The sequence below is a fragment of the Eumetopias jubatus genome, unplaced genomic scaffold (genome assembly GCF_037043125.1).
Source record: "Eumetopias jubatus isolate StellerSeaLion01/CBP00866 unplaced genomic scaffold, mEumJub1_p1.0 scaffold_12, whole genome shotgun sequence".
Lineage (NCBI taxonomy): Eukaryota > Metazoa > Chordata > Mammalia > Carnivora > Otariidae > Eumetopias > Eumetopias jubatus.
The window spans coordinates 6,536,836-6,550,993 of record NW_028274818.1 but is presented as its reverse complement, the minus strand read 5'-3'; the positions used below and the strand labels follow the sequence as shown (position 1 = coordinate 6,550,993).

At 48.0% G+C, this 14,158-nt stretch overlaps 1 protein-coding gene across 2 annotated transcripts in view; it reads right to left on the bottom strand.

The window, feature by feature from the left end:
- The window catches only part of LOC114210452 (carboxyl-terminal PDZ ligand of neuronal nitric oxide synthase protein), a 274,259-nt gene that overhangs the window by 77,918 nt on the left and 182,183 nt on the right, over positions 1 to 14,158 (bottom strand). For both annotated transcript variants that reach the window (XM_088016860.1, XM_028104724.2), the window contains exon 3: positions 7,000 to 7,092. In XM_088016860.1, coding sequence (XP_087872986.1) covers positions 7,000 to 7,092 — 93 coding nt within the window. The remainder of the gene's footprint in view (positions 1 to 6,999; positions 7,093 to 14,158) is intronic.

Sequence of the window (14,158 nt, the reverse complement as noted above, 5' to 3'; positions counted from 1 at the left end):
CCACCTGGCCTTTAGGGTCTGCTTCATCTCTAACCCAGGAGGCTCTCAAGGACCTGAGTAAGGACAGGTGACCCACATGCACGATCAGTGAAGAGCATGCATGGTTCCAGAGCTGGTGCAGAGCATTCCAGAGGGTGAAGTGAAGGTGATCACCTGATCCAACTCTTGACAGCTGAAGCTCAGAGGGGCAAAATAACCTGCCCATGACCCCACAGCCAGGAAGGGAAGAGTCAGGACGAGGACCCAGGTCTTCTCTTCTCGGCCAAGGGCTCCTGCCAGCATGCACACTAACCCAGGGCAAGGCAATGTGTTTGCAGGCAGAGGGGACAAGTCAATATTCTGACCACGGAGGGCAGCACAGACACTGACGAATGAGTTGAGGATGTCAGGCTGGACCTCTACCTGTGCCCACGACTTAATATCAGCCATGACTTTTTCTACACCCTCAGCTACTGGGCAAGAGCTCCAGTTCTTAACCTTGATGAGGATGGCCATCACCCAAATCTGCAGACTGTTCCATTTCCTTGGAGACAAGTGTGGCACATCTGCACTTGGCCCCTCTTAGTTCTATACACAGGGAGAAACACGCAGAGAGTGAGGTGGTGTGAGCACACTCAGATACCAGGGGCCGGCCATGCAGGAACCAAATGACACAGAGGCTGACTGCTGTGAATGTGCACACATCTGTCCGAGGCGATATAAATGAACGCTGTGATTATCTGAATCAAAAGCATGCCTGAAACAGACACCAGGCAGGGGTAGAGAAAACAAGATGGGAAGCCTCCCTTTCCCAAGCCTGGCGTCAGAAGAATCAGACTGAGGAAAGACCTGTTAGATCACCTCTTTTCTAGGCCAGCTGGAGGGGAACCCATGCGAGCAATTACCAGGGATGGAGTTTCAAAATGAGTCACAAGGTCCCAAGGGCTCCCTGGGGAAGATGCTTCTCTAGCTCTCATTACTCAGTGGAAGGAGACTGGCTTCTCTGCCAGGTGACACCTCAGCACACAGGTGTCCTTATGTAGGGTATGATCTTGGGCAAAAATATTTAAGGTTTTTCAACATCAGTTTTTTCATATGCAGAATGGGGTCGATGCTAAATAAAGCCTAAACCCAGCAGGAGAAGAGTAATAATAAAGATCAGAGCAGATATCAATGAAATAGAAACCAAAAGAACAGTAGAACAGATCAGTGAAACCAGGAGCTGGTTCTTTGAAAGAATTAATAAGATTGATAAATCCCTAGCTATACTTATCAAAAAGAAAAGAGAAAGGACCCAAATAAATAAAATCATGAATGAAAGAGGAGAGATCACAACCAACACCAAAGAAATACAAACAATTATAAGAACATATTATGAGCAACTCTATGCCAGCAAATTAGACAACCTGGACGAAATGGATGCATTCCTAGAGATGTATCAACTACCAAAACTGAACCAGGAAGAAATAGAAAACCTGAACAGACCTATAACCACTAAGGAAATTGAAGCAGTCATCAAAAATCTCCCAACAAACAAGAGCCCAGGGCCAGACGGCTTCCCAGGGGAATTCTACCAAACATTTAAAGAAGAATTAATACCTATTCTTCTGAAACTGTTCCAAAAAAATAGAAATGGAAGGAAAACTTCCAAAGTCGTTTTATGAGGCCACCATTACCTTGATCCCCAAACCAGACAAAGATCCCATCAAAATTGAGAACTACAGACCAATATCCCTGATGAACACTGATGCAAAAATTCTCACCAAAATGCTAGCGACAGGCTCCAACAGTACATTAAAAGGATTATTCACCACAACCAAGTGGGATTTATTCCTGGGCTGCAAGGTTGGTTCAACATCCACAAATCAATCAATGTGATACAATACATTAATTTAAAAAAAAAGAACAAGAACCATATGATCCTCTCAATAGATGCAGAAAAAGCATTTGACAAAGTACAGCATCCTTTCTTGATTAAAACTCTTCACAGTGTAGGGATAGAGGGTACATACCTCAATATCATAAAAGCCATCTATGAAAAACACACAGCAAATATCATACTCAATGGGGAAAAACTGAGAGAGCTTTTCCCCTAAGGTCAGGAACACGGCAGGGATGTCCACTCTCACCACTGCTATTCAACATAGTATTAGAAGTCCTAGCCACAGCAATCAGACAACAAAAAGAAATAAAAAGCATCCTAATCAGCAAAGAAGTCAAACTCTCACTCTTTGCAGATGATATGATACTTTATGTGGAAAACCCAAAAGACTGCACCCCAAAACTGCTAGAACTCATACAGGAATTCAGTAAAGTGGCAGGATATAAAATCAATGCACAGCAATCAGTGGCATTCCTATACACCAACAACAAGACAGAAGAAAGAGAAATTAAGGAGTCGATCCCATTTACAACGGCACCCAAAACCATAAGATACCTAGGAATAAATCTAACCAAAGAGGCAAAGAATCTGTTCTCAGAAAAAAGAAATTGAGGAAGACACAAAGAAATGGAAAAACGTTCTATGCTCATGGATTAGAAGAACAAATATTGTGAAAACGTCTATGCTACCTAGACACATTTAATGCAATCCCTATCAAAATACCATCAACTTTTCTCAAAGAAATGGAACAAATAATCCTAAAATTTGTATGGAACCAGAAGAGACCCCGAATAGCCAGAGGAATGTTGAAAAAGAAAAGCAAAGCTGGCGGCATCACAATGCCGGACTTCCAGCTCTATTACAAAGCTGTCATCATCAAGACAGTATGGTACTGGCACAAAAACAGACACATAGATCAACGGAACAGAACAGAGAGCCCAGAAATGGACCCTCAACTCTATGGTCAACTAATCTTCCACAAAGCAGGAAAGAAGGTCCAATGGAAAAAGTCTCTTCAGCAAATGGTGTTGGGAAAATTGGACAGCCACATGCAGAAGAATGAAACTGGACCATTTCCTTACACCACACACAAAAATAGACTCAAAATGGATGAAAGACCTAAACGTGAGACAGGAATCCATCAAAATCCTTGAGGAAAACACAGGCAGCAACCTCTTCGACTTCAGCCGCAGCAACTTCTTCCTAGAATTATCGCCAAAGGCAAGGGAAACAAGGGCAAAAATGAGCTATTGGGACTTCATCAAGATAAAAAGTTTTTACACAGCAAAGGAAACAGTCCACAAAACCAAAAGACAACCGACAGAATGGGAGAAAATATTTGCAAATGACCTATCAGATAAAGGGCTAGTATCCAAAATCTATAAAGAACTTATCAAACTCAACACCCAAAAACCAAATAATCCAATCAAGAAATGGGAAGAAGACACGAGCAGACATTTCTGCAAAGAAGACATCCAAATGGCCAACAGATACATGAAAAAGTGCTCAACATCGCTCGGCATCAGGGAGATACAAATCAAAACCACAATGAGATACCACCTCACACCCGTCAGAATGGCAAAAATTAACAAGTCAGGAAACGACAGATGTTGGCGGGGATGTGGAGAAAGGGGAACCGTCCTACACGGTTGGTGGGAATGCAAGCTGGTGCAGCCACTCTGGAAAACAGTATGGAGGTTCCTCAAAAAGTTGAAAATAGAGCTACCCTATGACCCAGCAATTGCACTACTGGGTGTTTACCCCAAAGATACAAATGTAGGGATCCGAGGGGGAACATGCACCCCAATGTTTATAGCAGCAATGTCCACAATAGCCAAACTATGGAAAGAGCCTAGATGTCCATCAACAGATGAATGGATAAAGAAGGTGTGGTGTATACACACACACACACACACACACACCACACACACACACACACACACACACACACACACACAGTGGAATATTATGCAGCCATCAAAAAATTTGAACTCTTGCCATTTGCAATGACATGCTTGGAACTAGAGGGTATTATGCTAAGCAAAATAAGTCAATCAGAGAAAGATAAGTAACATGATCTCACGGATATGAGGATTTTGAGAAACAAGACAGAGGATCATCGGGGAAGGGAGGGAAAAATGAAACAAGACGAAACCAGAGAGGGAGACAAACCATAAGAGACTCTTAATCTCAGGAAACAAACTGAGGGTTGCTGGAGTGGAGGGGGTGGGAGGGATGGGGTGGCTGGGTGATGGACATTGGGGAGGGTATGTATTATGGTGAGCGCTGTGAATTGTGTAAGACTGATGAATCACAGACCTGTACCCCTGAAACAAATAATACATTATATGTTAATAGAAAAAATTAAAAAAAAAGAAAAGAAAAAGAACGGGGCTGATGCTGCTGCGTATGGTACATGATACCTGGGGACACAGGGAGATGGGGAGCAAGACTGCCCTCTAAGGGCAAAACCACAAAGTCCCATCATCGTGGACCAAGTCAGAGGGACAGAATAAGCCCCAGGACAGCAGATCGTGAAACGGAACCCACCCGAAAGATGATGTCAGTTGGAAGTGTGCGTGCATGGGGCTTGTGGGGAGGTGCAGGGATGGTCAGCCAGAAAACTACAGAAGTCAGTGATGAAGTCAAACCCTGGCAGAGTCTGTCGAACCGACCCCAGGACAGCATGGGACCAACAAGGCCCCTACGAACATCCAAGGGACCCAATTATCGTGGAGCCAGAGACCAGGAAACATTCTTGCCACATGGTTAGTGGACTTACTCCATTACTCCATTTCATGCTCACCGAACCACCTCTAACCGTCTCCCTTCCCACGTCACCTGTCTTGGAGAGAGAAAACATGCTTTTCAGGTTTGTCAGGCTAATGTGAGTTATCTGGCCTGGGAAACTGTTCCATGTCTCAAAGTAAATAAAGGAATGAGGCTCTTCTGAGCTCTGTCGGTGTGAGTCTTGGACTCTGGAATGCTGATTGCTCAGCACCTGGCCGGGGAGCAGCGGAGTGAGGACACTTGAGTGGCTGATTTCCCGAGGGGACTGGGTGCCATGAAAGCTGACCCCGTGTCCCCGAGCCCTTCCCAGGAGGTCTGAGGCAGGGATGCATGCAATGGGCATGGAGGCATCTTGTAATCCGGAAAGTGCCCCCACATCACAACCCCTACTTCATCAGACGGGACATAAGGGCCCTAAGCCACACGAAGGGCTGTCACGCGAAGGGCTGAGTCAAGTTACCCGACACAGGGTGACCAAAGCCAGGCTGGGACTCAGGCTGCCTGAGTCATGAGCTGGGGTTGCACTGGCCTGTTTTTTTTCTGAGGGTAACTCTCACTTTTAAATTCACACTGTCATCATCCGTGATTTATTTAACTGGCTTCAGGAACTCTCCTGCTCAGGGACTTTTAAGGGGATGATATTCCACAGACTGCCCCACGGTTAACCACTGTGTGCTAGCACATGCAGCGGGGGAGGGGCAGAAGAGACACCCTCCCCCTTCACGCCCTGGAGCAAGAACCAGATGGGGACTCTGGTCCCACTGTAGAGGTTTATAAAGTCAAAAACATTTAAGAAGTGATTACAAATTCCCTACTGCTTGTGAATTTTACCAACGGTATCATCATATTCTATTTTTTTTCCTGTATAATTTCAACCTCATAGCCATAACACTTTCTAGAACCACCCCTGAAGATATTTAGGGAGCATAAGAGAACAAGTTTTGCTTTAATACATGGGAGACCTCGGGACGCCTGGGTGGCTCAGTCGTTAAGCGTCTGCCTGTGGCTCAGGTCATGATCCCAGGGTCCTGGGATCGAGCCCCGCATCAGGCTCCCTGCTCCGCGGGAAGCCTGCTTCTCCCTCTCCCACTCCCCCTGCTTGTGTTCCCTCTCTCGCCGTGTCTCTGTCAACTAAATAAATAAAATCTTTAAAAAAAAATACATGGAAGACCTCTGTAAATGTCCATTTGTTCAGAGAAAAAAAATGGGCTACCTGAGGAAGCAGTGAAACCCCCACCACTGCGTAGTGCCCAATCATACACTGGCTAATGTTTTTGTGAGGAGGACACAGAGCAGATTTAAATCCTTGGATTGGCAAGACGACTATCCTTCAACATCTCTCTCAACCACCTGGTTCTCCAAGTGTATGTCCCCTATGGCTATGTACTTGTCTTTACCTTCCCTAACCCCCACACTCAAGGTCTGCCTTGGTGCCCATCTGGAGTGACAGCATCTCAGGTTCAGAACCAAAAGCAACTTGAGAGGTCTATGTAACGTTAGTCTGTGCGGGTGCTACCACCAACACGCATCAAACCAAGCTATTGTAAACAAAAAAGGTACCAGCAGAGTCAAGAAACAGAGAAACAAGACGACTCCTCCCATATCCTCGATCCTCCAAAGCCCCTTTCCATTTCTTTCTGGAAACACACACTCTCCCCTCTGCCAATGTGCACACCTAGCTCTTCCCAGGGGTTAACATCATTCCTCCCACAACACGTACAAGTAACACAAAAACAGCCACGCGTTTAAGCAGCGTACGCTCACTCTCCTGCGTCACCCCAGGTCAGAGGAATGCCCCCCAAGTGGCTCGGTCCCTCCCCACCTGCCCCCAACCTTGACCACAGCCCAGGCTTCCTGCACACAGAAGAGCAGGGGCAGATGGGTCTCGAGGGACTATTCCAAGAGACAGGCTGAAGCAGCATCTACAGGACACACGGTGGGGTTGGGTGGGACTGAGGGTCGTTCCCGCGACAGAAGGGCACAGCTGCTAAGAAAGCCTCCTCATCCACCCTCCTGCCAAACCCTCGTGCTCATCATCACTTTGAATTTAAAGTATTTCCTAAGCTCAAGACTCAAAGGTCCAGGTAACAAAATGCAAGGATGGCAGGAGATAGAGCCCTGTTGCCCACGGGACGCCAGGATGTGGAGCCATGGGGCTGACGAGGCCACTAGCCTCCACACCTCATCTGTCTGCCCCAACTGTGGCCTCCCGACACTGTTGCTGCTCCGGGCGCACCACTCCCCAGACAAGGAAGGGTTCTGTCCAGGGAGCAGCCTAGCAGGACGAGGCATCCCATGCCTACCTCCCTGCCCCCCTCCTCACCAGCTTCTGGGTCAGAGCCCCTTACCTTCTTCTTCTTCTTCAGAATCACTTTCACTCCATCCACTGAAACCATAATGCTCACCTTCTTCTTCTTGATGTTCTTGGCTTTAAACTCATACTGCAGGGGGGGGAGAGAAAGAAGCACAGTCCAGTTAGATCAGCGCACCTACATGGCCCTGGCTAGCTCCTGGCCTGGTAAGAGGGCCACAGACAGGTTCTCGCGGGATGTAAAGGCAGGTGGGTGTCTCGGGGTCAGCGCCCAGCCATCAGGGACGACTGTGGAATGGGGTAATCCATCCTAACGAGATGAAGACCGAGCCCGCCTTCAAAACCTCATCAGAAACCCAGAACCTTCCCTCAAAAATTCATTCTGATGTGTAACGACCTCCACTAACAGGTTTTTCCTGTGTCTGTGCAAATGCTGTGGAAACTCAATTCCATCTTCACTGAAGATTAAGAAGAGCTGGTACCAGTCTTCAAATCAGGGTGGTTGTTTTTTTGGTTTTGTTTTTTTTTTTTACATATTAAAAAATTATGAATTCTAAGTTATTCTCCGTAAGTTCAAGTCCCAAATTCCTTTATCTGTAGGTCAGTTTCCAAGTTTACCCACAGCCCTATTAGCCTGAAATAGTCTAGAGAATATTCTAGAAAGGATTTAATGATAGTTACAAGGGAGGGCACTGCCTCACAACCCCTCTTGCTGATTCAACCACAGCCCTACCTACTGGTGGGAAATGGCCTCATCCTCATCCCCAGACTTTTTTCCATTCCATTTGCTCATTTCTAGCCATTTCTTATGCCTGTGCAGACATCTGTAATGGCTGGTGTAATTCTACATTTTCCTCACTGAACTTCATTCTGAGCCCTTGTCCAATTTATTAAAGTCATTTTCATCTGGTCCCCATCTTGGGAGCAGCACCTCGCAAATTTCCCTGCCAAGCTAATGAAACATCTGGGCTACAGGTTAAACAATGATTATGCAAGACCCAGAGCCAAGATCTCTACTCCAACCCGCAGCTCCTCTTCTCTGGGACTTTTTATACCCAACATTCTCTCCCACCACACCACCAGCCAAGCGGCTCCTCACCTGCACATCTAGTACCTAACTATTTCTAACTAGTTGTGTAGATAGAAATGAACCCAATCCATCCTAACAAGATGAAAATATAACCTGCTTTGACAATGTCACCAGAAATCCAGAACCTTCTATTGGCCAATACTCTGATTTTAAGGATTCGACTCACAGCTTCCAAACCTGTCTGCATTCTCTCCCTTCCCCTGAAATCTGAGCCGATCTTACTCTGCTGTACCGTCTGTGCTGATGCCCCCTGGCTGGCTGCCTCTTGGAGACAAGGACACAACCCAACTGAAGCAAGATATTTTTCTTTATATTGTCAGGGCAGGTTCTGGCCTACAGCTGATGTGAGTTTCCAGTGACAGCAACATACATACATTACTGCCCACTCTGGTGGTCACTCTTCCTACCCTGTCAACAGCTGTCTTTTTTACCAAGGGGAGCTTGAAAGAAAAGCAAACCAGAGCAGCAGACATGCAGGAGAAAGAAAACATCAAGTTCAGACTTTGCTTCGGAGCAAGTGTGTCTGACAGCATGGGAGAAGCGTGCTGGACCGGAGTGTGGCTCAGGACCGGACCTCAGCCGTGCATCAGACCCCTCTCTAGGGCGGTGGCTGTCAGCTGGTGAAGGCTACGGCGTGTCTGGCGTGCACTTCAGGACCTGGCTGTGATCCGCAGCAGGTCATCAGACTGTGCCTACTACTCAGGTACAGTGCTCAACAAATAGAACTACCTCGGGTGGGAGAGCCAGTAGAGGAATCCACAGGTCAGCCCACTTTGGCTCCATGCCCACCGGGACGGGTGAACCGGCTACATCTGACCACACCTGCGTTTACCTCTGCTCACTGGGGCTTTCGGTCAACACAACCCCCGCGGTGCCTCCCGTGGCCACAAGTCACTAAAATCAGGGCTGTTCCTGCCAGCCAAAGGTGTGCAGAGCGGTGCATGTCAAAGAACTTGGGTGGGAGGTAAGAGCCTACGCGTCCCAGAAATGCCAGATATGGATGAAACCAGCCCTATACCGGTCAGTCCTCCATGACTTATCTTTGGTTCCTTCCAGAAGTTCAGTCACAAGCCCCATGTACTTCTTCCTTCTGCTTTTCCAGCAATAACATTAAGTATTAGGTGTCCACGTCTAGAAGGCACGACGTCCCTCCCCCAGCCCGTTTTAGAGAGCACACTGCCTGCTAAACCGTCTTAGAGGTCCTCTATTTCCAGAAGAATCTGGTAGCTGATCACGTCTTTCTTGTTGGTCCACCTTCCTATTGGTTGCACGGTCTCTGGGACATTTTTAAGAATCAGGATCCCCCCCAACCCCCAGGCAAGGCTGGCAAGAGGCACCCGGCCAGCACCTGGCCTGCGTATCTGAAACATTATTTCTAGAGTTCGTGTCTTGACAAGCCATGGCTTTTAATATCCCAGTCTTAAGAAGTGAAGATGCAACTCAACGTCCTCTTTGGAACTGGAACACTGCCTCTCATCCGATCTCTGTGCACAGCCTCCCAGATGGCTCTTCCAGGCTCTGTGGGCACAGGGCCCAACCCGTAAAGGCATGACCAAATGGCTGCCCCAGAACCTCGGTGGCGGTGACAATGCAGGTGTCCCTCCTGACAACAGCTGGTGGAATGCTCCAGAGTGCTTCCACACAAAGAGGGGCAAGACAGGCATGAAACAGGCCCCGTTATGGCTGCCAGTACCGCCCAAGGGCCATTTAGAAGAGCTCGTGGGCTGGATGCGTTCGGTCCCCCTTCCCCCTGCCCGGTGCGCAGGTGTCTCTGGCCCTTTCCAGCCCAAGAGGAAGTACTCCAATTGCAGGTCTGTTGGAAACTACAGAAATCAAAGGAAATCGAGTATCTGAACGTGGGTAAATATTATCCTGAAACTGTTGATTTATATGCCAGCTGCGCGTGACTTGGACAACCAGGTTATTGTGCTCACTGGGGGAGACAAGATGGATCTGGAGGCAGGAGAGATCCTGGGAAGTGACCAGGAGAACAGAGGGCAGGGGCTCACAGGGACGAGCCCTCCTTTTTCCCAGGCTGTGCTGCTCTGTGGGGGGCAGGCAGGCTCAGGAGGAAGCATCTGTGTCCCGCAGGATAGACATCGAGTCTGCTCAGGCTTTGCCAGTGGGCGAGGAACAAACAGGCCCGTCGGAGCCACCAGCCTCCCACCTCCCGCAGAGCCCAGGCCAGCTCTGGAGGCCACGCCAACAAGCCCGGCTCTCCCCCTCTGCACGGCCAGGCTGACCTGATGTGTTTGCTCTGCCAGCCGGGGCCCCACCACAAGGCCAGATTAAGCCCTCCAGGAGCTGACCTTTTAGGGAACGGAACAATGCGTGTCCTGGACCACGAGCCGCTGACGAGAAAGACCGCGGTAACGTGCCAGCAACCTGGAAACAGAGCCTGGGGACCCTGTGTTGGAACGCCGTGTGTGCCAACCAGCGGGGCCGGCGAAGGGGGTGCTGGGGAGGGGGAGGCGCTCGGGGGCAACGGGAGCCAGGAGGAAACCTCAGCAAGCCACAGGAGATAACACCGGCTGGAAGGCTGAGGGCGCCTGAGAACAGAGCATACCCTGAGTCCCTGGCGCTGCCCTGTCCCCCAGCCACGCCCCACCCCCCAGCTCCTGGAACCGCCTCCTGACCCCGTGTGTCTCCGTCCCCCACACTGGGCGTCTGCAAAGGGGCAGCAGGGGTCTGCACCAACTGAGTGTATTTAATGAAGGGACAAGCCCCGCCTGGGCTTGAGGCTGTACCACAGACACAGAAGTAACAGGACTTTCTCAGGAGTCAGGAAGGGTCGGGGCTATACCCCCACCACCACCCCACACACAACAGTCTACTTCCATGACAATGTCGAGCTCCCCGAAGAACTCCTGGATTTTGTACAGGGTCCCTTGTTCCTCAGTCACCTTGTCTACTAACAATTTGTCTGGGGATGTGCTGTCTGACCCGCAACATCCAAAGCTGGCCCCGCACACTCACTGGGATATCCATTCTGCCCCACTTCTCCCCACTGCCTCCCCCCCTCCCCGTGCCTACAGTTATGAGTCAAGATGCCCAGACACGACTTCAGCAGGAGAGGAGATTCAGTTTGCAAAAGCGGATAGGGATGCTCTTGCCGGGCGAGTCCTCGGCTTACATTCGGCTGTGTTCACTGTCCTAGAACGGGCCTGCCCTGCTTCCTGGGAGTGATGGCAGGGAACTGAAGGGCAAGCTCTGGTCGTGCCATCGGGCATTTTAATCACGTTCTGCCGGTAGTCTCGGTTTCACGAGTGCGAACCCATCTCTACAACCAAACCGTAAGCATCTCAACCGAAGGCGCGGTCTTACCTACGGAGGTAGTAAGAACCTGAGGATGCCCATGGCCAAAGCGGCATCCCTGACAAGAGCCAAAAGGTGGAGGCAACCCAAGTGCCTAAGAGTAGCCAACTGCAGAGAGACAGAAAGAAGGACAGTGGCTGTCAGGGCCTGGGGGAAGGGAGGGGTAGGGAGGAGGAGTTCGTGTTTCACGGGTATGGGCAGGGTTTCCTTTCTGGAAGCCAAGAAGGTTGGCAAAGGGATCGTGGTGATGGCTGCGGGGCAATGTGAATGCCATAAGCAAACGCCACAGAGCTGTTTTTAAAGAACGGTGGAAGCGTTAAATGTTATGTATACCTTACCACAATAAAAAGATGAAAATCTGTAAACACAGTACAAAAATACATCCCTCATCATGGCGGGTCCACGTTAGCTCTGCTTGCCCGTTTCTGTCCCTCTCCCATGCTCTCCCGTGTGCACGTGAAACATGCCACCCTCTTCCATTCTTCCGGTTGCATTTCCTGTCCCTGGGATGCACTCCCCCCACCATCTACTCGGTGAGCTCCTGTTTCTCTCCTGGAATTATCCCGGGAGCCGTCTGCACAGCGAAGCTTCACAGGTCCGCTTCCTGCTTCCTCCCATGGGGCTGGGCCATCAGCGTGGATATGACAGCCATCCGCAAGCCTCTACAATCATTCGCCACCAACTGGTTGTTTACTTCCCCACTAGGCCAGGCCCACCCCTTCGAGAACAAGAAATACAACCTATCTGTACCCAAGAAAATAGCACCAGGACACAAGAGGGTGATAAATGAACGTCAAATAAATTCATGCAGTTGACAGTGGTTATTCACAGACCCTGAAGGAAACGTGACACTGTCCACAGGGGTAAAATAAATATTCCAGAAGTTAATTAATGAACGACAACTGAAGTTATTAAAACCTAGATTCCATCCTATGGGCATAAGGACTTTGAGAAGATCTGACTTCCTGAATTCTTCCTCATTCCATAGCACACTGCTAAGCATCTTAATTTTTGCTTGATCCATACCTCATTTAATAAAATAATTCAGCCTCCATTATTGGTCAAGGCTGTTCCCAATCATCTGATGGCACCGTCGGAGGTAAGGCATGGGGGAATGATCCTGCAGAGGAACCTCTGTTCTCTGGGCTGCCCTGCCTCCCTAAGTTCTGGCTCCTGTGCCTACAGAGCCAAAATCTGAGGGCCAAGGTGCTCAGGAACCACGGCAGTCCTTGACCCTGCTGGGTAGCTCAGTGACTCGCATTGTTCATTCATATGAAGCTATAGAAATGTGAGCAAGACACAACATCACTTGGCATCAGGGAAATACAGGTCAAAACGACAATGAGATACCACCTCACAACAGTCAGAATGGCTAAAATTAACAACAGACGTTGGTGAAGATACAGAGAAAGGGGAACCCTCTTACACTGTTGGTGGGAATGCAAGCTGGTGCAGCCACTCTGGAAAACAGCATGGAGGTTCCTCAAGATGTCAAAAATAGAGCTACCCTACAGCCCAGCAACTGCGCTACTAGGTATCTACCCCAAAGATACAAATGTAGGGATCCAAAGGGGCACCTGCACCCCAATGTTTATAGCAGCAATGTCCACAACAGCCAAACTATGGAAAGAGCCTAGATGTCCACCGACAGATGAATGGATAAAGAAGATGTGGTGTATTTATATATATACAATGGAATACTACTCAGACATCAAAAACATTGAAATCTTGCCATTCGCAACGACGTGGATAGAACCAGAGGGGATTATGCTGAGCGAAATAAGTCAATCAGAGAAAGACAATTATCATATGATCTCACTCATAAGTGGAATTTAAGAAACAAAACAGGATCATAATGAAAGGGAGAGAAAAATAAAACAAGAAATCAGAGAGGGAGACAAACCTTAGGAGAGTGTTAATCATAGGAAACAAACTGAGGGTTGCTGGGGGAGGGTGATGGGGGATGGGGTAACTGGGTGATGGGCATTAAGGAGGGCACATGATATAATGAGCACTGGGTATTAAATAAGACTGATGAAACACTGAACTCTACATCTGAAACTAATAATTCACTATGTTAATTAACTGAATTTAAATTTTAAAAAGTGTACAAATCATAAAGAAAAAAATGTGAGCAAGATAAAGACCACAGTTGGTACTAAATCCAAATTCTGGAATACCTATGAAGTTTCATGTGAACACTAGGTGGAGACATTTAGTTCCTAGCTATCAACCTCAAGTCCAGCATAACTCATTTTAGCAACAGACCTATAAGTGAAAGTTGGGTGTAAATAAAATCTCTATAAGCTGCAAAATACTTAAAAGGAACCAGAGGAGCTTTTTTTTTTTAAAGGAAGGAATATTCATTGCCATTACCCAGCTCTGTAGAACAGGAGATCAAAAACTCAAGTTTTAAATTCCACTTGGCATACCTGATTTTTTAAAAAAGCAAAATTCCAGATCCAGCCCTCAGAGATGCTCATTCAGCAGATCTGGGGTTGGGCCAGAAGTTGGCATTTTGGGGGGGATACTGGCGGAATATAGATCAAACTGTTGAGAAACACGCTCTAGGTCCCAGAAGCGTATTGTAAGAACTCGGTCATATTTTCATTGGCATCTAGAATCGCCTTAGACGAAATCAGTGTGTCTTGTTCATACAGGTACTATATTTTAAAAGTATGGATACTACTCTTAATAATTAAAATACAGATTCTTATAAAGGCACCACTGCTCTTTGCTGTCATCCATTTCCTAAATCAAAGGCAGCTAAAATTACAACTATTATGTAGGG